Below are 27577 nucleotides of genomic sequence, written 5' to 3'. Positions count from 1 at the left end.
AACAGGGCCTTTGCAGATGTAATTAGTTAAGACGAGGTCATATGGGATTAGGGTGGGCCTAAATCCAATGAATAGCGTCCCTGTAAGAAGAGGGGAGGATACATAGACACACACAGGGAAGAAGGCCCCGTGAATACAGAGGCAGAGACTGGAGTTTTGTGGCCATAAGCCAAGAAATGCAAGGGTTGCTGGGAGCCCCGAAAGCACGCAGAGGCAAGCAAGTGTTTTCCCCTAGACCCTTCAGTGGGAGCAGGGCCCGGCCGGCACCTTGATTCCAGACTTCCAGCCTCCAGAGCTGTGCGAGGATACATTTCTCTCGTCAAGTCACCCAGTTTAGGGCCCTTTGTTACACAGCCCTAGGGAGCTTAATACAGATTACAAACCAGAAAAAGGAGGCCCGTGGCTGAGTCACAGGGGAAGAGGGGACTGAGCGAAGCCCCCAGGGATTTCCACTGTTCTCTCTTTCAAGGGGGCTCCTAAACGGAGGGACCTTTTCAAAATGTGTCCATATTTGAAGTAGACTTAACTCTTGATCTTGAAATTTTACTTTCAGGAAGGTGTCCTATAGTAAAATTTCCACAAATGTGCAAAAATATACATCTAAATGTGCATACAAATTGCAACATTGCTCGGAATAGTATAAAACTGGAAAAAGTTACGAAAGCCGCCTACAAAGCTGTAGTCCCCCCATGCTGTGACGTGGAGGAAGGAACTAGGTAGAGGTGGTGGTCGTGCACGATTCTGAATAAACTAGATGCCCCTGAACTAACTGTTCACTTCAAAATGTTTAATTTTACACTAGGTGAATTTCACCACAATAAAATAGAAAATACATAAAAAGAATAAAATAATCTGCATGTATTAGCATGGAAAGATTGCTACAAAGTATTGCTAACTGAAAAAAAAACCCAAATGGCAGAGTAGTAAGCATTATATTTCATTTACTGAATATTAATACGTGTATAAGTTAGAATTTCCATTGAAAAAAATCTGGCTGCAAATACACTCTCATGATTGGTTAGCTTGTAGCACGGTGGTGGGGGTGGCAGGGAGTGATTATGGGAAAACCTTCACTTCTGAAGCTCTGTATTATTTGAAGTTTTCACAGCAGATGTTACTTTGTAATTAGAGAAAAATATAAATGAAACAGATTCCCATATCATTTTCATTATCCTTTCTCAAGGGGGAAAAACGGGACTCCACCTAAGCTTTAATGGGAGGGGCAGAAAACATTATTTTACGTCATTTCCCCTGTATCTACTTCACTACACCTATTTGGGAAGAAAATCACTTCCCAAATTGCAGTGATCCAGGTGACAAGGCTGGCCACAGGTAAGGGGACCCCAGGGACCAGTCTGTGACAGGCAGCATGTGCCCATGCAGAGAAAGATGCAGAGCAAGCCTGGCGTTTCTGGGAAGCCAGTGGGAGTCAGCCGCAGTTGGTGTTTATGCTTCTAAACTATGGGCTGGGTTGTTTGGGCTAACAGGAAGGAAGGAAGGAAGGAAGGAAGGAAGGAAGGAAGGAAGGAAGGAAGGAAGGAAGGAAGGAAGGAAAGCAGGAAGAATCTTGTTCTGTTTGAACAAACCCCAGCATGTATTGGGTTGGCCAAAAAGTCTGTATGTTTTTTCCTGTAAAATAGAACACACATTTTTCATTTCCACCAGTGACTTTATTGATTTGGATATTTTGAGTAGATTGGCTAGTTCTCATGTGGCAGAACGTTGATCATTCTCAATGTTTCACTATCAACTTCAGCTGGTCTACCCACCCGTGGACCATCATCCAGCGAGAAATCTCCAGCATGAAGCTTCGCAAACCACTTTTGACACGTTCGATCAGTCACAGCACCTCCTCCACACACTGCACAAATCATCTTTTGCGTTTCAGTTGCATTTTTACCTTTCTTGAAACAATAAAGCATAATATGCCAAAAATGCTGAGTATTTTCTTCCATCCTTATTGTTCAAATGGCTGCACCAAAATTCACCAATTTTGATAAGGTTTTTTTAAATGCACGCTGATATGACAGCTGTCACAATTCAATCGAACAAAATTGTTTCAAATGAAGTTAAAGACAACTAAGTGCTACTAGAGCCATTGTATAGAAAAAACTAAGCAAACTTTTTGGCCAACCCAGGAGAATGGAAAGCTAAGTTCCTGTTCTGTTTCCTCAGGAAAAATTACTCTGTGAATACTGGTCTCCCTACCCTGCACAAAGGGCACTCCCAGGGTTTGAGAAGAGGCTGCTTCTACCAATGGCGGGCAGAAGGCTGGGTGGGGCCTTGGCTTGATTTGCCTTCGCACAGAAGCTCTAGAGGCCCCTGCCTTTGTGAAGGGGATCCCGGCTGTCTTGCGGGTTTACCTAGACCGGGAGAACCCGCCCAGGGTGACAGGTTTGACATTCCCGGTGTGCTTGGACTGGGACAGCGGGAGTGACATAGATGCAGGTTGGGGGTCTGAGTCCTGTCCCTTGTCACCAGGAAAGCCCCTGCATATCACCTGATGACTTCCGCCTTCGTGGTTTTGTTTTCTGTTGTTGACACGACAGCACCAGCACGGAGCAGTTATGCTGAGTGAAGTCTCTTCAGCCACGTCAAGGCGAGACAATGGGGAGCAAGTCTCCCCAACCCTCTGCTTAATGATTATTTTATGGTCCGAGACTCACCCTGATGATACACGAAGAATCTGAGCTAATTGGTACTCATGAAAAGGGCCCCCCACAAATTGAGCAAGCCGGACCCCAAACGGCTGATTACTCAGGGAAATCCAACGGGGGCCTCGTGCGGCTAACGGGACATCCTCGGGCATCTCTGGCCCAGCACGTGCAGCTGTGTGACTGGCACACCGGGTCAGGGAGATGTCTCACGTGCAGGGCACAAGGGGCTAAGGGACAGTTTGCGGGCTCCCCCTGCTGCACGTCATAGAAGGTGCCTGCTGACTCTGCCCTGAAAAGGTATCCGTGCCATTTTGACCTGAGTACTCCTTCCTCTGGCGATTGCTATGGGGATTTAGTTTGAGTATTTTGGGGACCAAAGGGTCCCAGGGGTTTGGAAAATACCTCCTGGGCCTTCCCTGGTGTCTGAGGCCCAATGGGCTGAGCTGAGACTGTCTAACCCTTTCCAACCCTGGTGTCCTGGAGCTCATGTCAGGACCACTCTGTCACCCCAGGTTTGCCTGCCCACTCCAGTGCCCTGTGTCCCCATCACATGCCAGCAAGCTCGGGCCAGTCACTCAGATGGAGAGGTGTGGGTTTTGCCAAGCTTTCAGAAGAGAAATTTGAGAACCAGCCTGGGGGCCATGATGCTCACACCAGGGGTTCGGGGGGAAAGGGAGAGAGACATCAGTGCCCATTGCTGTGCTCTCATGCCTGCCAGGAGCACACAGTGGGCTCAGAACAGCCTCGCCCCTGGGGCGGCTCAGAGCCTGTCTCTGCCCTAATGAATCGTGTCTGACCATTCAGAGCCCCTCCTGGCGTGGGAGCAGGGCTGCAATCATTCCCTCACTCTGGCAGGTCTTCCAGCCAGATTTTCCCTGGCCAGTGCCTGAGAGAGGTGCCCGCATCAAGGAAGAGGGAGGGCAGCCCCGTCGGGAGACACTTCCCAGGACCAGACACATCATGACCCAGCGCTCAGACCTCACTCACACCAGCATGTGGGTTTTCCAACCCCCGCCCCCCACACCAGTGAGAAAACTAGCCCTTTTCTTCAGGCTAGCAGTTGTCCTCAATTCACTTGCCTCCCACCGAGCCCCCTTGAAGACGCATCTTCACACAGACTGCGAATGGGGTGGGGACTTCTGCGCTCACGCTACCCCATGCATGGAGATGCTGGGTCCCCTAAAAGTGGGTGTGGCCTACTGGGTGGGAAATCGTCCCCTTGGCCATGGTGCCTTGAAGGAGGAGGCTGGGAGAGAGAATCCTCTGTTCATCCCCTTTGGCTGGTTTCTACCATTTGATTGGGTGGGATGGGTTGTCTCTGGCCATGGGTCAGCCCCTCACCTGGCTTCCTCTTCCTATAGTGCTGATCAGCTAGCTGCCCAGGGAGGGAGTGGAGGATGGGGGTGATGGTGGTGGGGATTGGACTCTGAAGCACTGTCACTGCAGAAAAAACTGCTTGAAGGCCAGGGCACACAGACAATCTATGTGGAGTGGTCCTAGCTCTCTATTAAGTACAATTGGTCATTTCTAGATCCACGGCGAAAAAGGGAACCCTGTCAACTTATGTGGCTAGTGGTAGATGCCTTTGTAATTCTATCACATTTCTAGCACTTATAACGATCTTCTCAGTGCTGTCGTGTTGGGATGTTGGGGAATTGTTGTCATCACCCTCTCTGACTCGAGGGACTTAAGGCCACTCCCTTTTCCCATCGCTGGCCCTGCCACCACAGGATCTACCGCTGCAGCTCACTCACATTTGCCCTGTTTCCAGGAATTTCTCTCCTCCTCTATCACTCACGTTCTGTAGCTCTTGTGGGCAGTGATGGGAAAAGCCCTGGGAGCTGGGTTAGCATAGGCCAGATGGAGCAGAGTTACAATGAGAAATGTGGGTTTGCCTGTGTTGCCTTGTTTCTTGAATTCCAGACACTGAAAGCTATCTTCCCTTCATGACCTTCATTCCCTTAACAAGAGTTCATTGAGTAACTGTGTGAGTTTAGAGGTTGAGACAGGAGCACATGATTGCATTATGTCAGCAAGAGCAAGATGGTGTCATTGTCAACCCGGGAAAGGAAAAGGTCAAGCAAGTATCCCCAACCTTGCTCCAGGATGGACTTCTTATGCAACTCGTTGCTGGGGTGAGCTTTTTATGAAGTCACTTTGCTCATTTTGGGCTATCCGCTCCACCTTGACGTTCTGGCAGATGGGGCAGTGTAGTTGCCATCTGTCTTTATTTTTCTAACCCCTCCACAGGACATAGCAAAGTGGGCACTGCGGGGACATCCCACACTGCCAGCTCTGTTATTTTTCCCAAATGCTTGCTGCTTCTCTGCCCAGATCCCAGTGGGGGGTGAGGGGGAGGCTGGCATGCGTCTCTGGCTGATAGCTGCCTGCCCTTGGCTCTTTGGAAAAGTTTGCAAAGTGGGCCTGGCTGGAAGGGCCTCTGGGTAAGTAGATTCTGCTGAAAAAGGGCAGTTGCAGGGCTTTGGGTCTGGGAGCCACAGCCCCTCCCTGCAGGTGTCCTGCACTTGGTATAACTAGTCTGCCCTCTGTGCCCTCCAGCAGACCACGGTCCACAGGGTGGAGGGGCACCGGCTGATCTGACCACAGGTTTGTTGTTTTGTGATGGGGCTGGAGGCTGAGGCTCATTGCTTCTCCTTCCAGAAGTGGCCCGAGGTCAGGGATGGTGACCCCTTTGCCAGTGTGTCCCAGAGTTGGCACGTCACAGGTGTCCAATACCTACCTTTAAAAGGGAATGCATAAAGGAGAACAAACAAGGGCAATGTGGACTGTGGGAAAGAGCCCAGAAGTTCACTGGAGAACCTCGTTCAGCTCTCAGCTTGGCTGCTCAACACCCAGTGGCAGGATAAGCAAGTTCCTTCACCTTGCAGAATCTCAGTTTCCTCATCTGTAAAATGGGGACATCATACTTGCCTCTTGGGGCTGCTGTGGGGGTAAGGTGATACAGTAAGTGGTGTGGCTCTGGGCTCATGGTAGGTTTAGGGGCTGTTTGCTCTTTACTGGCGAGTCTCAGGCAATTCGTCACAGGGGCTGGGACTGGGGTCCCCAGTATGTAGCCTGGGCAGAACTGGGGTTCTGGGGAGAGTGGTAAACCAGCATAGGGGATGCCAAGGCAGGGTCTGGCATGTAAGCATTTCTGGATCACAGCGTGGTACCTCCTGCCCTGAGTTCACTGCACTGAGTAGGTCTATACCTCCTTCACCGTAAGAGTTCTAGGCTCTCGTGGAGGTGTCCAGGAGGGCAAACACTTCAACAACAGGAACGGGACCGGGAAGCCAAGGCCGGGCCAGTGAGCAGGAATTCCTACTCTTAGCACTGCTTAGGGTAGAGCCCAGCTCTGTCAATCAGTTAATTAGGCAAGTCACGTCGCTTCCTTGGCTTTACTTTACTGTTTTCTAAAATGGAGATCTGGTGTCATTTTTTTTTTCTTTTTGGCCACAGTCACAGGACAGATGACGTCCATATACGCAGCATCCTCTTAGGGGCATGCAACAGATTTTGAGAAATCTTCCAAGATGTTGTGAGGGGAATGAAGTCACTCAACATTTTGAAATCTCCACTGATATTAGCAGGTTAGCGAAACGGCTTTCTTCTACGGGCCATGGGGGTAAACAGGATTGGCTGTGAAGTGTGTGTAGTTTCTTTGCAAACGCTCGAAGTCTGTGGTGTCTCTACCACATGAGTGTGTATGTGAGAATATGCGAGAGAAAGCTGTTCTTAGGGGGTAGCTGTGACTCTGCCTTATTTTATTTAAAGAAGTCACGATTCTCAGTCTTGGATTCTTGGCTAGTAGAAGCATATTTCCGGTGACATAAGTCAGAGCTGATCTGACACACCTAGTTGTTGTGAATCAGAGCAAAGAATTAATGGATTAAGTGGTTTTTAAAAGGGTCTTTCAGCTTTGCAGGTTGGTTCTGTTGATTTCACACGTGTCTAGGACTTGTGAAGACAGAGACATTTAATTCCACAGCAGGCTGGTGGAGTGGAAGAAAAAGGAAAACCCAGAGTCAAAGAAATTTCAAAACTGTCTTTCTTAATAACTCACCCGTTGCAGACATCATTTCCGATCATGGCGTATATGACGACGGCTGGCTGGTCCAACAGCGGGTTCCTAGACAAACTGAGAAGCCACAGATGGAGTCTGAATGTCGAACACTTGGAAACCTAACTTTGTAGCCAATGTCACAGGCTGGGCCCGTGAAAGAATCTTTGAACGACCCCCACTCCGCCCCGGGGAATTTTCTCTATTTTTCTTTCATTCTAGTTATCACCATTCCCATTTCTCCCTTTCTTCTCTATAATCTTTAGTCTACTTCCTGTGAGGGCAAGACCCCATAAATGTATAGAACTGGAGAGTGGAATGAAATCTCCAGCAGGGGGCACACCATCATTTCCTAGCACCTTGCACAGCCTTTCTCGTCAACACACATAGGTGAGTTACTTGGGTTCCTCATGTCCAGGTTCATACGACATCCTGTGGGCCTGCAGTCAACTTTGAAAAGTCAAGGGTCCCCAGGGTTTCCATTCTGGGCACCCAGGGCCTTGCTTCTGAATTTTAGGTCTAACACGAGCACAGAATAGTTTTTTCATTCTTAAACAGGAATACGAAATAATCCTTTTTGTCTTTTTCAGATACTTTAGCCAAATCTAAGTTTCACCCTTTTTGTCTGTGTTTTTATGATCTTTCCTGAAGGGCAGATGCCAATTAACTCTGCCAAAGCTCACTGACCCAAGAAGGGCTAATGTCCCAGTGTTTGCAGAGCGGAGAACAAGCTACCGATGCCCAGTGCAAGTGATGACGGGCGTCAATGGAGTTTTCATTCATTTTTAGAAATGAGAAGCTCCATTGGAAAACAACTTCTTAACGTGCCTCCTCCACTTACCTCTTTATAAATCCCTCCAGGTTTTGGGAAGATGCACCTGAGTAGTGAAAATTGAGAAAATCATTAACACTAGTGAGTTCGGTCCAGCACAATGAGCAGGAAGGCGTGGTTGTCTGAACCACGGAAGAGGCATAGTCGTGTGGCTTCGTCTCGCCCGCACCCTTGTGCTGATGGGGACAACCTGGCCCTGGAACTCTCCTCGGTGGGTCTTATGTTTCCTGGGTATTACATCAACATGACTCCAAAGTCTTTGGATTTATAGGTCTCAAGACATTTTCTAACATGACTGAGTAAACTTGCTGGTAGGTGTAAGAAAAAGGTATATATCTAGCACCAGAGAGAAGAGAAACTACCCAGAAGATTAAGGAATGAGTTGAGCAATGAGAGGAAGTATAAAAGATTCTTTGAGACCCACTAATCTCCCCAGAGAGCCTCAGGGGAGCGCCGGCTGGTATCCCTGCCCACTCCTGGGGCCCATCCTGCTGGCTGGCCTGTGCCAGGTTCGGACTGTAGAGCTGATGTATCATTTCAACCCCTGCAATGACACGTATGCCCATCCTGCCCCCATCCCTGTTACCACCTGTGATGCATCTCTTATAGGAAAGTCGTAGTTACTGAGTCCTCGTGTTATCTTAGACACTCGTTAAGCACTTTATACTATTAGTTCCTTGAGGCCTGAGCACCACTGTGTGAGGTAGGCACATCAGCAGCCCCACTTGGTAGATGAGAAAACTGAGGCTCACTTAAGTGATTTGCCCAAAGCCATGTAACTAATAATGTGGAAAGCTCCCATTCAAACCCTGTCCCTCCTGCCTGCCAGGCAGCTCTGGCTCCCTGGGGGACATTGCTTCTACAGGGTGGGGGTCTAGAAAGAGTAAACCCGTGTAGGTACTTTTTGTCCCTTGGAGGCTGATCTTCAGTAATAAGTGAGTAATTCCCAGGTGGGAGGTGCAACTCCAGGGACAAGGAAGATCGTTCTGTAACTTCCAGGCTTGGAAGGTTGGGGGGCAGGTGCATTTTATGACAGAGCCAGCGTGTGTTCTTACAGATCCACACGGGAAAGAGGGCAGTGCACAGCATGCTGGCCCTTGTTCCTGGGAAGCTGTGTGACCACGCAGCCACCGCCTCTCTGTCACAGGCAACTGGGTGCAAGCTCTGCAGACAGAGTTGATGTTCTCTGGGCTGATTCAAGAGTGTTACCACATTACATGAACATTGCTTTATTTCCTTGTTTTACCTGTGGTAAATCTCCAACACACAAACTGGGCCAGTTTAGCCATTTTTAAGTGGACAGGCCAGTGGCATTAAGTACACTCATACTGGTGTGCAGCCATCCCCACTGTGCATCCCCAGAACTTTCCCATCATCCCACACTGGAGCCTTGCAGCCATGAGAGAATAACCCCCTGTTCGCCTCCCCTCCAGCCTCTGATCACGGCGCGCCACTTTCTGTCTCTGTGAGTTTAAAGTATTCTAGGAACCTCTGATGGGGGCAGTCATACGGTATTTGTCTTTTTGTGCCTGGCTTACTTCCGTTAGTCTTCAAAGTTCATCTGTTTGGAGCATGTGTCCTTTTAAAGGTTGACTAATACTCCATTGTGTGGATATACCACATTTGTTCGTCCGTTCACCTATCAATGGCATTTGGGTTGTTCCTACCTTTTGGCTGTTGCGAATAATGCTGCGTGACCCTGCTTTCAATTCTTTTGGGTATGTACCTATGAAATTTCTGGGCCACATGGTAATGCTGTGTTTAATCTTTTGGAGAAACCACCATGCTGCCTTTACTTCCTTTGTGTGGTGAGGCAGGGTGTTATTCAATATGCACGCAAACACACCAGGGCCGAGCAGTCAGCTCCTGTCACACGCATACATTCATCTGCCCTCTCCCTCGGCTTTTGGAGCACCCGCTACGTGCGTGGCAGAGCAGGGAATGAGCAGGTGAGTGGACACAGCCTCTGTCCCTGGGCAGTGGTGTCTATCGGTAGACACATAACTGAGTACTGGTACAAGGTGCAGTGCAGATCCAACCCAGTGACTGAACAAGGAAAACCCAGAGGATTTGAGCCTCTTATCTGCTCAGAGAAGGTGCCAAACTGAGCCCTAAACATAGACTCAGAGTATTTCTGGGTGTTAGATCGCTCCCTACTGTTGTCAGAAGTGAGGAGACGGAGGGCGGCCACCGTACGCTGTCCTGGTACCCATGATCGTCTCATCGGCTGGGCCCTTCCTTCAGTTCCAGCCCCAAGTGCACACCTCCCCTTTTCAGTAAGATAACAAATCAAGAGGTGTTTCATTCGCAGTCTTCGGTCTGTGTCTTAATGAGAAATGAAAACTAATGAAAGCTCAAGGACCAGACCAAGCCAGTAACCTTCCTCATCACCCAGAGGACAGCTGGGGATTTGAGGTGCAGCTCACCCACAGAGCCTGAGGAAAGGAAATAAAATTCCGCCGTGGCGTGCCACATGCTCAGCCCCTGCCCCGGTCCACAGTACCCACACCTCGGGACAGGGATGGCAGGCCAGTGGCAGCTGTCGGGTGGATTTAAAAATAGCAGTCACAAACATCCACTCAAGGAGAGAGGATGTGCCTACTCTTCTTTACCCAAACGTCTGTGTTTATAATATGAGCACCGTATTTTCTTTGCTCCAAAGCTATCGCTCCTTCTAGGATTTCCACTTCTTCCTGGAAAGTTTTGTGTTTTGAGATTATGTCATTAGTGTATGTAATTCTTACTCACTTTCTCTTCTCGATCTCGCTTTCCTGTGTCTCTGCTGTCCTTCTGCCAGATCCACCGACAATTCTTTCTCACCCCCTCCCAATCTCTATCGTCTTTCTCCTCCTGTCTACAGACTTCTCGGCTGCCAGCTTTGCTGCAGCTGCTGCTAGCGTCACAGAAAATCCATCCAGCAGCCATTGGCCCGAGAAGACAGAGTAGCCCCCAGCCTGTGGGAGGTGGTAAAACAAGGCGAGCCTTTGAAGAGCTGGCACTACCCTCAAGAGGGTCATACTCTGGTCCCTATGATTATAATTCAGAAGCATGGAAAAGGTTTGACTATGAAACAGAGCATTTAATTTATATTTGTCAAGGTGGTCCCATGGAGAATTACCTGCCCCTAATCAAAGAAAGAAGAGGGTCTTTAGGGCCATCAACATCTGAATTCTGGCTCATTCTGCTCCTTTTAAATACGGCATAGTGCGTTACAAGAAGGGAAGAGGGTTTCCTGCAGCCTCAGCGTTGCTTGTCCTTCCATAACTAAGTTTCAGCTTACATCCCCACTGTGGGACCAGTGTGGCCCACGGCACCAAGCACTCCATGGTCTGTGCGCTCAGCTCAGCTGGGAAGACACGTTTAGTGGTCTTCTAAGTGCGCCTGTACCTTCCGCACCTGGTCCACGGCAGGTGCTCAGTCTCAAACTCTTTGTGGAAAGACATGGGGTACATTTATATGTAAGTGTAATAAGTCTTCATAAATGAAGCAATTCATTAGTTCGGTAACATCTAAGTACTTACTATGTGCCAGGCATTGTAATAGATGCTTGAGGACACATCAGCAAAAAACAGATATAGTCCTTGTTCTTAGGAAGCTTGTAGTTACTAAACAAGCAACGGACATGAAGTATTAGGGATTCAGAGAGGTCTCAGGAAGCGGTGTTAAGCTGAGTACTAAGGGAAGAGTTGGTGTTTCCTTTCTCGAAGCCCCAGGGTAAGAACTTGTTCATTAATTCCCAATAAAATGCCTGATGGTTTTTACACACGCCTCAGAAACAAGGCCCTAGTTTAATGCCATCTCTGTTAGAATCATCCTAATAGGACAAGGGCAGGTCCGGGTGTTGAGAGGTGAAGCTTTGGTAATTTGGGGGTCCTCTTTAAGGAAAAGAACATAACACAGAGAAATGAGACCTGACCCAGAGGAAAGCCAGAGTGAAAAGAGATCAGGTCCCAGCCAGTCATGGTGAGATACCCTGGGCATTTTAGGCACGATGAGACCCTGAGTCTTGCATGTCTGTCTTAGCAGGCAATCGGCCTGGCTAGGCGCAGGTGGCAAGTTCTAACCTGCCTTCTCTGAGGTTGTGATTTCAGTGTGAGGCCCATTTTTGAAGGCTTTGTCGTGTTATTTGGGTTTGTCTCATGTCCGTGCTCTTGAGTGGCCAGTTTGGGACCTGGGCAGTGTCTGTGTCTGTGTTCAGTTCTCCAAGTCTCTGGGGTGCTATCCAGGGTCATATCCACGCATGTGGGGCTCCAGGGAGAAGCCCAGGGGTTTATAAACAACCCTATGGGGCTGCCTCCCCAGTCCCCCTCCATAATCTCCTCGGTACTTTCTGGTTCCCTGTGCTCCCCTCATTGGTCCTAAAGCCCCAGCTTTCATCTCCTCACTCTGCTGGGCACTCCCCACAAATTCACTCTTGGTAGGACAGAGTGAGAAAATCAGCAATGGGGTTCGCTTGCCACACCCTCTTGAGACCACGGCTCTTCCAATTGGAGAGGCCCCCCATCCCTTCAGAATTTTAGGCACCTGCAAGTCCCCACTGGTGTCACTGTCATTGCCAGGAGACCCCTTTCCCGCCTCGGCAGTGAGAACTGGAGGGTTTCTTCTGATGCCATGTCTTTATGCCACTGGCCACGCCTCGAGTCTAGGTCGGGAGACAGCAGAGGACAACGCAGTGCTAACCTCACTCCTGATTCTGGATTTCTTCTTCAACGCACCTGCTACTATTTACTTTCCAGGGCCCTCCAGTACCTGCTGTTTATATTCCGTCCAGGCTTTATAGCTGTGGCCCAGACAGGGTCAGGGGCACGACTCCACGGTACCCAGAGCCAGAACCTGAGTGCATTAGGGAGCACACAAAGAGCTTGTGAAAAACGTGGTGTCTGTCGTGCAGTGACCTAAAATAAACCTCATAATGTGACTTAACTCTAATTGGATTTAAAATAACGCAGACTTTGCTTATATTTTTGAACTTTACGAAGCACTTCGAAGAGCATGATTCGTAGAATCCATTTAAAAAAATCTGCCAGGAGAAATTTACATGCCCTCTTTTCTCTAAAAATGTCTGCTTGCAACAAGCAGAAACACTCAGACTAATGTATTGACCTTGAGCTTAAAATAGCGGGCACATGATGATGACTTGCCGTGGCACTTTCCGGTGATGTTTCTGCTGCTGTCAATGCTTTCGAACTCATAAGCGTGGTTCTGAATTTCTGTGACAAACCAGATCAACGATTCTCCCAAACATATGTTTTAAAAAGCACGTAATAGCTTCCCAGTGCGTCACCTCCTGTACTTCCTACTCTCAAAACCTGATGTAGCTTCACAAGTGTCCTTCAGCCGCGCCAGAACCTCCCTCTCGTCCTCCCCTAAGGTCATTCTGCCCTCGGAGCCTCAGTGCGCTGAGTCGCTATCTCCCTGTGCTTTCTGGATTTTTTTTTTTTCTGTAGGGCTCTCTGCTCAAATGTACCTTCCCTGTGATGTTTTCCTCCCCTCTTCCAACAGAAGTAAATGCCCCTTACTTCCGGAGGCCTCAACCTACCTCTATTTTAGTGTCATTTTATAAGAACCATAAATGTTTCCTCATTTGTCTCTCTTTTCCGTTTAGTTACGATGTCTTGAAGACAGGGACGTCGTCTTGCTCATCTTTCTCTTTCTAGCACATACGGCAATATTGGAGGGGAAACAGAGGGAGGGGCCAAGGCAAAATCGAGTAGACAATGAGAAAACCAGAGGTACAAGGTGCCCCCCAGCATGCTTTGGGGCTGATAAAAACCCAACAAGTTCATTTAAGCTCCTCGCTGGACCAGGGGCATCCAGCAAGGACTGCATAAATTCTAAGAAGTAGCCCTGCATGGATTGGAATGTCTCCATTGTTTAATGCTTCTTTGAAATTGAAAGCCTTGAAAGTATTAAAAATAGGAATAATGCCCCCTAATAAAATGGAGGAAATGCATTCTTTCATGGAAAATGTGTCAAATTGAAATGGTTCTCTTTCAACAGTTTCTAACAGAATTAAACGTTGCATCTTAGAAATATATTTGTTCCTTAAGAGAAACAGCAAGTTTTGATGTACACAGGCACTGAGGGTATCGGTGAGCACTTGTCTTTGAGATCAAGCAGCTCAAACACTGTTTTATACGCCGGGCTGAATTTTGCTAGCTCCTCCAGGTCTGTCAGATTCTCTCTCTTTCTCCAGATGGTTTAACCAAAGCCCAAAGAAAGGAGCAGCAAGATGAGGTTTTGGGGGAGTGTGGGGGCTGGAGGGTGTTGGAGAAGTAAGGAGGTTCAAGGTCAAGTCCAGCTGGCAGCAAGGGGAAGAGAAGTGGGTTGGGTAGATGAGGCTGCAAGGATGCGCACTTTTGCAAAGCTCTAAAACTCTCCATTTTCCATATCTGTATACTCCTGGTGAGCCTCTCCTCCCCACTCTCCCAGGAAGTGGGTGAGCCATACAGGTGCGCAGAAAGGGGTGACTTCTCAGGGTATAAATGGAAGATGGGGTCCAGGAAAGGCCATGCCCTTCAGGACTTATAGCTTGCTGAAGACAGAACAACCCTGAACAGGTGTGTTTGCACCAAGGTTTTGCTAAACTTGGAAAAACAGAATGAGGAGTGGTTGCCCATGAACAGGAGAGACATTCTATTCCAAGCTGGTGAGGTCCTGTTTGGGAAGCGCAGCGACCCTAGGTGCAGCCCATGAGCCCACCAGAGAGCCCCTCTGGCCCAGACTAAGCATTCAGGGGCTGGGAGTTGCTTGTTTTCTTAGAGCGGACTAGTCTTGTTTATTTTGAAAGTGAATGCCTTATGAATTTTTTATTTACTTATAAATACATATCGGAAACCACTGTAACATTTGTTTTTCTTCTACTCTTTGTTTTAAATGAAAGTAAATGCCTTATGAATTCTTATTTACTTATAAATAGATATTGGAAACCACTGTAACATTTGTTTTTCTCCTACCCTTTATTTTAAATGAAGTGTCATCTTGCTAATAGTGGTTTTTGCCCAATACAGAGATGCCCAGGTTGGCAAAGGATGATTGTGTGTCGTTTTCTTCTCGTCAAAGGTTAAATGTAACTCCCGAGAGTCACTTAGGTTAGAAACAAGGGAGTGTGTTGGGTTGAGAAGCCCCTATGATGTGCAGCAGACACTGAGCTTGGTGCTGGGAACACAAAGCTGGTTCCCACATGGCTTAGTGTCAGACTGGGAGCCACACCTTCAACAGGTAGCTCAGCTACCAGCCGAGGAAAGTGCAACAGGAGAGGCAGGAGCGGAGGGCTGCGGTGATGGGTGGTTGGCTCCGCTGGGTGTGTGAGTGAGGGGGGCTGGGGTCAGGCAAGGACAGTGAGGGCTGGAGGAAGCTAATACTCACTGAGTCCTCCCTGTGCCCACAGCCCCGAGGCCCAGCGCTGAGGTCCCCAAGAGTGGCACATGCAGCAGGGGTGTGGGGGTGGCTGCGGGATCTGCACTTGCCAGGCCTTAATCCTGTCCTTGCTTTCTTCCTGCAGCCTCACGAGGGGGTCCCCCCGCCAGAGCCCGCTCTATGGGCTATCCTGGTTGCCTACTCCCCAAAGGTTCCATTAACTTCTCCTCCACCCCTTGGCCAAGCTCCCCCCTGTCAGCCTCAATCAGTGTCTGTCACTGCCCGCTCCTCTCCAGAGCCCGGTTTTTTGTCCCAGAGGGAGCCCCCTTCTTTCTGCCACACTTTGCAGGGCAGGCAGCCTCTTACCCCTCCCTGTTACCTGCCCACCTGCTGCTGTACCCAGGGCCTGGAGACCCAGCCCTGGGCGCCCCTCTTTCTGTCCTCCAACTCCAGGAGCTGCAGGCCTTCCTATGAGAGACATGTGTTTTTAAATTTATTTTTTCAAGTCTACTTTAAAAAAAAACCATTTACATTGAAAAAGTGACTGATTTAAAAAAATTCTGAGTAAATAGGAAGACAGGTGGACCTGGAGTGAGCAATGAAGGTGGATACTTGGGCAATACCGGGTCATCCCCCTTCAACCTTATGGCAGCCCCATGAGGTGCAGGGACAGACTGTCATTACCCCCACCGGGTAAAGGGGCCCATCCCAGCTTTGTGGTGAGTTCCGCAATGCCATGTGACGTAGTTTAAGGAACTGGCTTTGTTGGGAAAGCGCAATCCAGCAAGGCTGGGTTTGCCCCTGAACCCCATCACCCCACTGAATTGCGGGCAGCCTCTTGCCCATCAGACGGAGTGAGGGCAGTCCCTGGGAGCTGGCTCGTTGCCTAGGCAACCAGAATGAGATTCTGGGGGCACCTCTGGCAACCGTGTTCATCGAACCATGATCCCTGGTTTACAGATGCAGAAACAGGCCTGAGAAATTGAACAATTTGTCCAAGTCACACACACCAGCCCCAGCGCCTATACTCAGAGCCAGTCTGCTATTTATACTGTAGGGGAAGGAGAAGGTTTTATGAATCGACAGGAGAGGCCTTCTTGTTTCTGGGCCTCACTTGGCTGTTCCGTGAGGAGCTGGCTTTGCCCCTTCCCCGAACCACGCGGGCCGCTGCCCACCCAGCCGCGTTGCTGAGTTGGAAGCTGTCAGAAGCCCTCCCCTGCCGACTGTGAAGACTGAACAGGAGCCTTGCTGTGCTTGAGGCCCGTGCCAGGGAATTGGTACCCAAATTAAAGGTCACCTCGACACTTACATATTAAAATACTTTATAATCACTGGCAATGGTTCATGGTAGAGTTATCTATAAACATTTTCGAGATCTCGTGCCTAAACATCAAGATAAAAATAAGAGCTGTTTCTTTAATTCTGACTATACCATTTTAAAGAAATGCTTTAATATTCCATTCAACTCTTTCTTCCCTTTCTCCTCTTTTTCGCTGGTCCTGAAAAATAAGTATAACCATAAATATGCAGGATCTAGAAGGCTGATGTTTCCTATATCTAATAAAAACCCTGGGGAGTAATCGAAATTGCTTGGTGCAGGGAGTTGGGTTACAGGCTGCGTGATATCAAAAGAAAAGAGTGAGGAGAAGCCACAACACCAGGAAGAGCAGCTGGAGAATAAAACCAGATCATTAAATAATGAATAACTAGGAGAAACTTAGAAAAAAAAAAGTCCTCTTAGAATTACATCCTTACAAAAATAGTCCAGCATCACCTCAAAGAAGTTGTACCAGACGACACCTACATGCTCCGCAGGTCTAAGGACAGCAGATTGAGAGACAGAAAGGACACAATCTCTCCTGACCTCCGGCATCTGCTCGTTAGACAGGAGTCCGGCGGGACCCCCGGGTTTCCATCCCGTTTTGACACCTGCGTGTTTTCATGGCTGGGCTCTCCAGCCATCTCCTTTGCCCCCTTTCATCTCCGCCCTCCCAATGTGAAAAGACAGCTGGGACGACGGCAGGCCACAAAAGGCCCGCTATAGGTTGTACCAGGGACTGCCATTTCTGGCAGGACCCTATCGCTCATTCTCTGCCTGGGCCTGATCAGCTCTGGGACCTTGGGCAGGCCCTTTTCTGTCCCTAGGCTCAGCGTCTTTCGAGGGACTTTTAAAAGGTTATTTCTACATAAAAATAAAATCCCTGGGGAAAAGAAAAGTTAAAAAACACAACTACCCATAATTTATCAGATGTAATGATTTGGGTGTATTTTCTAGCCATCTTATGTGCCACTGCTTTTTATTTTTAAAGATGTTGTAGAAATTAAATATACTATCCAATTTTAGGCAGTGTTTGGCCTTTCTAAACAAAAACATGTGAACTTTTAACCATTGTTTTGTAGAGCTGCCTAGTGTTCCACACCAGTGCTTTTGCTCTCTGGTTTTTACAGTCTGCCTAGACGGGGAGCCTCCGACAGCTTTGGGACTGTTTAAACCTCTCAGTAAAGAAAAGGAGGAAATGCAACAAGGGGCCAGCAGTCACTCTGTGTCTATGGTGAGTCTCAGCCAGGTTCGATGATGCCTTCTCAACGGACTAGCTGTTGGGCGTGTTCACGCGCAGAGAGGTGCAGCCGACCTCTTCCCCTAGACTCTCTCCAACCGTACACGGTGACTGTGTCATCTTTGCTGGTGTCTGAGTGGAGGGACAACCTGGACGCGGAGTCCAGCTCTTAAAACTTACTGTCCCTGCACTCTGGGTCTCCCCAAGCCTCTTTTCTCAATGGTAACAGTATGCAGACCATTATAATTCCTCCATTCGGAGAATTATATTTTAACCAACTTAATATTGGGTTGAGCGCTGCAATCAGTGTGTACATTTTAAGTTTTTCTCCTTCGACACTCCCTGGAGCTATGACAATCAGTGGTTTCCTTGAACTGAAGAAATATAATAATACTTGCCTTACTGTTTGTTGAAAAGATTACCTGAAATATTATACCTAAAGTGTTCTTAGCACTGGGTAAGGGAAAAATATATGTCAACTATTATTAGGAAAAACATCATGTGGTTCTTAGAATAGAACATTTATTCTGTGTAGAATATAATGAGAAATTACTTGTAGGTCATGTATTTAGTTAAAAGTTGTACTGTTTCGAAAATTCCTCAACACTGTTGTTAATTAGGGAAGGCACGGGGTTGGCAAATAGGTTCCACCTCACGTGCCAAGTCTGATCGGTTGATGAGGATCGGCAGACGCGCTGAGTTGTGAGAACTGCTGAGATGGAATCTGGGGGCAGCTGACGAGAGTGCCGATGTTGATTAAGTGACTCCTTCCCCAGGCACCGGGGGTCTGCCACCTCTGCATTATGGTGTCACAAGACATCATCAGGCAGTTCATTAGGCACTAGCCAGGCCTTGGTTTATCAATGAGGAATTTTACCACACTTTGTAGCAATGGGTTGAATCTGGTCCAGGGTGAGAGATGAGACCACATAGGGAAGCAGTGAGCCCAGAAGACACAGATGTCCTGGGAACCATGGGAAGCGGCTGGAAACCTGCAAGTCTCCGCATCATTCTGAAAACACATTCCTTTCCTTAGTGGCTTTGGGGATGTCAGCCACAAACACCAAGCTCTTTTTCTTAAAACTCCCACACCAGTGGGAATGTGGGAGGCTTGGCACCAGAGGGGATGGCAGAGTCTTTGCAATGACCTTGATTTTGCTCAGTTCTTGTTCTGCTAATGCTCACTTAGGTCTTGCCTCCTGAGCCTTGAATGCCCCGCACTTTGACCTTTCTAGAACTTTGCTGGATGACTGACCTGCCCCTTTGTCTGTAGTTTGGCTGCATCCTGTTCTTACTCTGTTTTGCTGTGGGGAAAAGGCTCTAAACCCAGGGCCCCTCTGTCAAGAAGGGAGACTGTTCGTTTTACCCTGTGGTCCCTGGTATCTAATCCTCAGCTTTTGTTGTACTTAGAACAGGAGTTAGCCATGCAGGGCATAGCGGTGAAGGCTTAAGTGGAAGGCTACATACCGTTTTTGGAAAGATTCTGGTAGTCTCTGTGATTGCAGCGGTTTCTTTTCCATAAATGAAGGTAAAGGGAGTTTCCTTTAATTCTGAAACAAGTATAAATATGTGTGTATTTAATGTTGGGACATTCACATGATGAAGTTCAAACAAACATGTTTTTATTACCACTTTTGTAAATGTGGTGAACATGAACTCAGACAATCAAATCTCTGCAGAGAGTTTCTCTGTACTGTCACTGCACGAGCTGTAACAAGAAACAGTCCCGTGAAATGGTTGCATGGATGTGGTACGGCGAGATCCATCACTCCCTCCCTCCCTCCCTCCCCCCTCCCTCTTTCTCTTCCTTCCTTTTAATCCTAAACTGAGGACCTGCTTACTTATTTTAGAGAGAGGAGAAGGAAGGGAGAGAGAGAGAGAAAGAGAAACATCGGTGAGAGAGAGAAATCTGTTGCCTCTCACATGTGCCCCAAAAGGGTACTGAATCCACAACCCAGGCATGTGCCCTGACTAGGAATTGAACCTGTGACCTTTTGGTTTGCTGAATGACTCTCCAACCAACTGAGCTACACTGGCTAGGGACAAACGTTTTCTTTTTATGCAGAGCTCCAGAGTCATCCCTTTATGATCTTTTTAACAAAAGCTGCTCTAAGTCTCTTGAATAACGGGTTATCTTTCCCACGTTTGTATTTTGAAAATGACTGTGTTTCCTTTCTTCTCTCAGTTGCTATGAAGCTGTGCAGACACTTGTCCTTCAGATCCATGTTTCCCCTTTGTCCATTTTAATAGAAGGTTTACTAGGACATATGTCTGCCCAGAATGACGAGTGCTTTCCCGGCTTCCCTTGCAGCTAGGAATGGCCTCTTCACTAAGTTCCGGGCAATGTGATGGAAGTGGAGTTATTCAGCAGCAGTTTCTGGGAATGCTTCTTAGGACGCAATTGGCAGGTTTCTTTGCTCTTTCTCTGTCCTGTTTATCCATTCTGCTTCCCAGAATAGAAATGCGGCTATTTTAGACTGTAGGGATAAGATCTACACTGGCAAGGCAGGGGATGAGGTGGAAAGACTCTGGATCCCCAAGGACCAGTGAACTTGAGCTTCCATACCATACTTGGATTTCACATCTCAGAACTTTTAGTTTTGAAGGAAATAAACTCATGTGTTATCTTATTTAAACCACCCATATGTTGAATCTCTCTGTTACTTGCAGCCGAATCTAACACTAAGGGACACAGAATTTAGAGACAAATTTGTGACCAGTATCAGGCTATAGTTACACATATTTTAAGTCATTTTCTTGGCTCCTCTTTGTTTCAACTTTGATTTTTCTATCTTCTTTCATCAAGCTTTAATTTAGCTTAAATGCAATTTAATGTTATGTTCTCTATAATTCTATAGGTTTCCTAAAATCCTTTTTGAAACAAGACTAGGTATAAACTAGTGAATAATAATTAAACTCAAAAGTATTTTATCACTCCTCAAATGTATCTTTTTCATTCCAATAACTTCCTATCTCACAACCTTATATAAATCGCCACTGATTTTTCAGTGTTTTGTAAGTCTCACTCATAGTGCAGTGTTTGCCAATGGTCTCTGTGCTTCAGAACGGTGAGCATATATCAGGTTTGGATGTTCAGGACACAGTGGGAGTTGATTCTTTTTGAAGTTTGAGAAAACTTATGCCGTCATTTCTTAATAGAACAGTAAGGTGTCTGAGCAATATTTTAAGTATGGGATTTTGTGTTGCAGTAGAGTTTTGAGGTGAATAATTAATTTTATTTTGTAAAAATCAAAGCTACTCATGCATATACTTCTAAAAAATTAAATTCATTTTACTTGAGTGATGTTTATTGAGTCTTACTATGTTCTAGGCATGTTCTATGCATATTGGTAAATAAAAAAACCAAAGACCTCTGCCCTTGTGTTCTTGACATTCTAGGAAGGAAACAAGGATATGGTGGAAGTGATGCTATGCCAGTTTTGGCCTGGCTTTTTAAGATACCTGTCAACTTTGGTCTCGTAGAGCCCTGGTACCCCATGTAAGAAACCTGACTACCCCACTGAGACATCATGTAAAAAGGCCGTACAGTGGAAGCAATCAAGACGTCCTTTTACAGGCGGATGGATAAGCGAAGTGCGGTACATCCGTACAATAGACTGTTATTCGGAATGGAAGGAAATGAACGACCAAACAATGAACAGACATGGAGAAATCTTTGATGCATATTGGTAAGTGAGAAAGGCCAATCTGTAATGGCTACATACTCTATGATTCCAACTCTGTGACATTATGGAAAAGGCAAAACCAGGGAGACAGTAAAAGATCAGAGGTTTCCAGGGGCTTGGGGAGAGGGAGAAGGAGGAGTCAGTGGGTGGAGCACGACAGGGTTTTTAGGACAGTGTCACTAACCTGTACGATACTGGAATGGTGGGTATGTGTCGTTACGCGTTTGTCAAAACCCACAGAATGTTCAACACAAAGAGTAACCCCAAAGTAAACTATGGACATTAGTTAAGAACAGTGTGTCAGTACTGGCTCTTCATTTGTAACAAAGGTCCCATACTGACGCACGATGTTCATCACAGAGGAAATTGAGGAGGAGAGGAGGGAGCATAAGAGAACTCTCTGTACTTTCTGCTCAGTTTTTCTGTAAGCCTAAAACTGCTCAAAAGTTAAAGCTATTTTACAAAAGTCCCTACTTGGGAAGGGAGAGGGACCCCGCTAAGCCCAGTCTTTGGGTTGCCCCTTCCCAGGTACCAGCAGTGTGAGGGCAGCCGTCTGGGACCCCCTAGTCCAGCCACCAGGTGAATACTCACACCAGGTGAGTGACCGTGGCCAGCATCACGTGGAGAGGAGGAAGTGGCCAGCCAAGCTCTGGCTGAATTCCTGACCCCCCAAATTGGGAGATGTAATAAAAATGGTTGTTATAAGCCACTAAAGTTGGAAGGACTTTGTTATATGATACTAGATAACCAGAACAGAGGGTTATAGAATTCTAGGTAAAAATCATTTTCCCTCGAAGTTTGAAGGAACCCGTCCCCTGGGTCCTGGCCTCCCAATGCTGCTGTCTGGACTGTTCTGTTCTTTGGTCCTTTGAGGTCGGTAGCAGCATCTTGTTCCGAGTGTTCTGAAATGTCACGATGACTTGCTGGGTGTGGCTCTATTTCCATTCATAGTGTTGCACGTTTGATGGACGCTTTTAGCCTAAAATTCATGTCACTAAGTTCTGAGAGATGTTCTTTAACAGTTCCATTGCCGCTTTCTTCCTTCCTGCCTTGCTTTTTTCTTAGAACTCCTTTTATTTGGATATTGAGTCACTTAGACTGGCCTGTAATTTTCCTGGTTTTTCTGTCCTATTTTCCACAACTGTGCCTTTTGCTCTATTTTCTGGATGATATTCTCAACTGTATCTTTCAACCTTTCTATGAAAATCATCTCATGCGTCTAGTATAATTTCCGAGGAGTCTTTCTTGTTCTTTGAATGTTTCTTTAATTTCAGTATCATGTTCTTGCTACATCAATGAAATATCTTCTCATCTTTTTGAAGCTATCAGTGTTAGTTGTTTTTATAAGTAGGATATCAACTAGAGTTTTTTAAAAATTTTCCACTTAGTAAACAAAGCTATAGTCTATTTTCTTAATGTTGTTTTTTTCTCTTTGTTTTTATTTTGTCTTTTACATTCAGGGTTCCCCTCAGATATCTATGATCTTGGGCTGTTTGTTGGCTTATATTGAGAAGGGGAATCTGGTTGAAAATGCAAAAGTTGATTGGAAAGTGAGCCCCCAGGTGTGACTTGCTATTCCGGGCCTCACTGCCTGCTGGCTGGGCCTTTCTCAGGGAACTCCTGTTGTCTGGGTCTTTTGGGGGTTCTCCTCTTGGGAGGCACATGTCCCCCAGGCAAAGATCTTCCTGCCTCCAGCTGGGTTACCCTCACTCTGGGCTGGGGGTGGGTGGTCCTCGAGGTCAGCATGAATGAGTTTTAGCAGGGTGCTCCTCTACTCTTATGTCTGGCATCTCCCAGCCCAGCAGCCCTTCCTTTCAGCCTCTCTGGATAAGAAGCCTCTGCCTTATCCCAGAGCAGGGGTGCTACCCACCGCAGCAGAGTCGGGAAGAGTTCTGAGAATCTCACTGCCTCTTCTGCCACTTTTCACCCAGTCCTTCTGTGTTGAGCCTCCCCTCCTTTTCTGGGGCTACCATATGTAGGCAATTCCCAAGGCGTTTGGAGGTCCTGCCACGTAAACATGGTGGCCTCTAGGCTTTGCCTCCCACCAGCGTGGGACACACCGTTCCTGAGTCCAAGAAGTCAGTTACCACAGGTCCTTCCGCTTTCTGGCTTGCAACATTTCAGCCCTTCCTGCTCTCTTTGTCCTTGTGGACAAACTCATTTACGGTCATCTTAGCGGGGTTTCTCAAGGGAGAGAAGTAAACGCTTTCTCAATCTGCTGTCTTACCCGGCAGGCTGAACTGAATACTCTACATCCTGCATTGTTGATGTCCACTGCCTTGACTGTTTTATTCTATTTTGAAAAAAAAACCATGGGAAATGGATATTAGATCCGAGTTCAATACTAAAATAATTTCACGGTCAGTAGAGAGGGGTTATTTTTCTTTGGGAAAGTAATTGTTCCCAACACTTAGCCATACATTATTTCTGATACTTCCAAAAACAAAATTTATGTACTGAAATATTGTTTTGCTCGTGACCTGCTCATGGTGAGTACCTAGTGTGGATCTTAATGCTATGGATACAGAGAGTTGCACCTTTCATTACAGGAATAGAGACACCTTTACCACAGACAAATAGTTTCATGAACATTTCTGACCAGAAAGAGCACCTATACTTTTGGGAATAAGTTTTTCTATAGGTGCTAGATAGTATTTCACGTAATCAGAGACTCGCTTTTCTTTCACCCCCACCTCAAATCTCTCCTATAAATTCAAGGGATTGAATTTGTCCAGGTGTACTTAGAAATCCTGAGAGAGATCAATACAGTATTTTGAGAAGCCTATAAGACAATACTCTTGAGATGCCTACAGATTGAGAAGATTGCTTAATAGAGACTTATCTGCCTATAGGGTCAGCTGCACTTGAACTACTAGGGCGAACTGAGGACTCTGTGCAGTCAGGTTAACTGTGACGACCATTCCGGTCTTGGGCCCTTTGCTCTTGCTCCCCTGTCCTTGGTTAGACTCAGGGTTCCCGGTGTGATTGTTTTATTTCTTCCTTTTTCCTTGGTTGTGCATGAAAACCCAGTCCTGTGGGCTACCAGATGAGCTGATGGCTTCCTCCCTGTCATCTGAGGGGTGCAGAGGAGGGGTATTGAAAGTTTTTGTCCTCACCCTCCCAGCACCCAACAATGCCCAAGGTACTGGTGACATCAGCATTGGGAGAGGAATTGCAAGGATATCAGGTGAAATCCCTGGTTTCATCAGCTTCATCTACTGGGGGCCCAGCAAATCCAGCGTTCCATGTGAGGACACGCTGCTCTCAGATCTTGCTTTTTAACAACAAAATTCAACATAGGTAAGCCTCAGACGGAATGGCTCCTAGTTGGTTTTCCCAGCATGGGCCCATGTAACACAAAAAACCACTTTTCTTTGAGCGAGTGCTAATCCCCTCCCACCACCCCTGAATTTCACTATAACAGAAAGAAAAACATAATAAAGAAAGAATAAAACCAAGAAGGAGCCTCAAGAATAGTGCAGACTGAAGGAGTTGACTTAGAACTAAAAAAGTGATCCCCTCCCATTTTGACTTGAAGAAGAACCTACTTGGAGAGAGGCAACCAAGCAGCTTCTTAGAACGCTTAGCATGTCAGAAGTTTGGGGATAAACAGAGCATGATGTTTTTTTAAGCAATAGCGATGTATCAGGTCCTGGTGAATTTTCTGAGGCTATTGCTGACTCTCTCTAAGGCACTGCTCATTTGGGTATAAATTCTGAGGTCCTGTGGTGTTGAATCTTAGGGAATCCATCACAAAACCAACTGGGGCTTGGAAGGCTAGCAGCAGGGTCAGCGAGAGACAGGTGGTAATATTTGCTGCAAAGGGTTTGGGCAGGGGCATGGGTTAGGATAAAATCAGATAACAGAGATTAGACAGGCTTTCTCCAGGGACCTCTACTAGAAAGTTTTAAGAAAAGGGTAGATAGTTTCCTTTCTGATTGGGGATGGAGGTCAGGCCATCCTGGGGCCAAGGAGATGCATTAAAGAACTTCAAAAATTCCCTCTAGTCTGTTGCTACTAGCCACAACCCAGAGCCCCGCGTAACCTCTAGTTCACTGCGTTGCCAACCAGCCCGGATTTCGGCCTCGGAGAGAGATAAACATGCAGAATATGGTTTGTTGTGCATTCAGAGAGATTGGCAATGGGCTAATTATGCAGGGGTGTGTGCAGGGGTGAGGGCGGCTGCAGAGAAGTCCAGGGAGCTCAGACATGAGAAGATTAGCAAGATGGCATGATAGATTTTGAGTCTGCAGCAGCAAAATAGTACAAGGACACAGACTTCCTAAGGCACTGTGTTCAATAATTCATGAGCTGCTATGCTCAGACAAGGTTTCTTACCTGTTAAGTTCACCTCCCACTAAGATTCCTTCCTCCGCCCTTCTCTGAGCTTGGAGCAGTTCTAACTCCCTCCAGGCTGGCTTTTCTCAGCCTCTGGCTGGATGCTAGGCCTCTGTATCAGGGTGTACATTAAACTGTGATGAAAACAGAGACTTGAGGCTGTGGATGCCTATAAATCTGAAAAGCTCATTTGTGACATAGATAATTGTGTTAATAATCTGAACAGCATTTCTCAAAGGATGCGCTGAAATGCTGGTTTCTTGAGACGCATCTTTATCATAAAACACACACACAGATTCTACAAGTTCTGTGGCCAAATTAGTTTAGGAAATACTTCGTATTATACTTTGGAGATATAAAAAGGTTTTTGGCTTATGAAAGGCTCTGATAAAACTTACACTGAATAAATTTGTTTTCCTTTATTTAAATGAGTACTTCAAAAATTTGTTTGATTGAGGAATCTGTTTTAAAATGTGTTTAATACCCTTTAACCTCCTATGGGACTAGTGTCTGGATGAGTTAGCTCTGTGATCTGTCTTTGAGCATTGAGGTTTGAGATGGCCTAAAATCTCAGGTTCGGTTGGTTACGAGAATTCCTCTAGGGAAATTTGGAGGCTTTTTATTTCCTTTGATCAATTTAGATTGCGAAATTATATCATTCTGGACAAAAATTCACACTGAGGCTTGATTTACCCATTATTGACTAAATTCACTTGTTAGCAGATCTCTCCTTTGTTTTATTCTTTCTACCTGGCTACTGAATTGATAGTTTTACTTTAAATGTATTTTCTCCAGTTTTCTGACTGTGAGGTTATTTTACCATTTTAACGAGTTTTTCTAGTTTCCTGTAGAACTTTTATGACAGGACACCCTTGGAGGTCAAGGCCGAGAGCGTAAGTTACCCCAATTGATTTTTATACGCAGTGCACCCTGCCCTGGTGATTCGATTCGTGCTGTTTGTACTCTTCTTCCCCTGTGCCTATCGTTGCCCCTGAAATGTTAACTTCTGCAAATCTGATCTGATTGAGGCACTCTGGGGGGATGCAAGGGAAGGAGGTCTGTGGACTGCACAGCACTCGACAAGTGCGAAGGGACATCACCACGAACTTCAGCAGTTCCTTCACCGAGCACCTAGGATGATGCCACCGGATGTGCCCGGGGCTGGGACTGCAGATCTGAGTCAGGCACTTGGGAAGCTCAGGGTCTTGCGGGGGCAGGTGCAGTGGGGAGACCAAGAGCAAACACTTACGACAAGTGAGCTGACACTGGCAGTGAAGGAGCACCCCCAGAGCACAGGACAGAACCGTATGGTTGGATAGGAGTTTGTGTGGAGAGGCCACGCAGAGGGACTGACCCCCGAGTGATGAGCACTGAAGACAAGGAGGAAGGTAGAGTCCTGAGATGCCCAGACTCACTAGGAATCAGGAGGTTACAGATTAGAACAACCATAAAATATTGTTAGATTGGAAAAAAAACTGAAGAAGGTGGACAATATCCAGTATTGGCAAGGGTGTGGGAAATAAGCATTTTCATATGCTGCTTGCGAGAAGATAAATTGGTGTAGCCATTTTGGAGGGGTTACGAAAAATTACAAAATAGCTATGTTCTGATCCAGTGATGCTTTTCTAAAGACATCCTCACGAGGATGAGAGAGCACTGGAGACTGTTCATCGCAGCATCGAACACCGAGGGTTTGGGATTTTATAGGCTGTCCACCAACAGGAGAATGAAACCACCGCACTATGAAACATCATGCAGGACAACACAGGAATGGAAAGTGCCTCCGGAAGAATTGTGAGGGCAAAGCGTTGATTCATAGTGTTTATGCACAGTATGATGTCATTTAGGGCAGAATTCCAGCAAAGCACTTATTTCTTTATGTGCAAATATATGCACATAGTCACGAGGGGAAGGACTGGACAAAATCACACTAAATCGATAACAGAGTTTTCTTCTGGGAAAAGGGGTAACATTGGGGAGGATTTCAGCTTTGTCCTTTATGTGCCTCAGTTTTTGCCTGTGGCCCACACTTGGAGAATTACCAATGTGGACTGTTTCTCCTCCTATCAGCCTCCCCCAACTTCTAA

General features: G+C 46.8%; 1 protein-coding gene across 3 annotated transcripts in view; it reads right to left on the bottom strand.

The window, feature by feature from the left end:
* Nucleotides 1-27577, bottom strand: part of AOAH (acyloxyacyl hydrolase) — a 146211-nt gene that overhangs the window by 23293 nt on the left and 95341 nt on the right. For all 3 annotated transcript variants that reach the window (XM_024563089.4, XM_071221640.1, XM_045197439.3), the window contains 3 exons: nucleotides 18934-19016; nucleotides 7559-7595; nucleotides 6721-6795 (listed from right to left, as the gene is read on the bottom strand). In XM_024563089.4, coding sequence (XP_024418857.2) covers nucleotides 6721-6795; nucleotides 7559-7595; nucleotides 18934-19016 — 195 coding nt within the window. The remainder of the gene's footprint in view (nucleotides 1-6720; nucleotides 6796-7558; nucleotides 7596-18933; nucleotides 19017-27577) is intronic.

The sequence above is a fragment of the Desmodus rotundus genome, chromosome 6 (assembly GCF_022682495.2).
Source record: "Desmodus rotundus isolate HL8 chromosome 6, HLdesRot8A.1, whole genome shotgun sequence".
Classification (NCBI taxonomy): domain Eukaryota; kingdom Metazoa; phylum Chordata; class Mammalia; order Chiroptera; family Phyllostomidae; genus Desmodus; species Desmodus rotundus.
The sequence above is the reverse complement of the archived record's forward strand: the minus strand, read 5'-3'. Positions and strand labels throughout refer to the sequence as shown.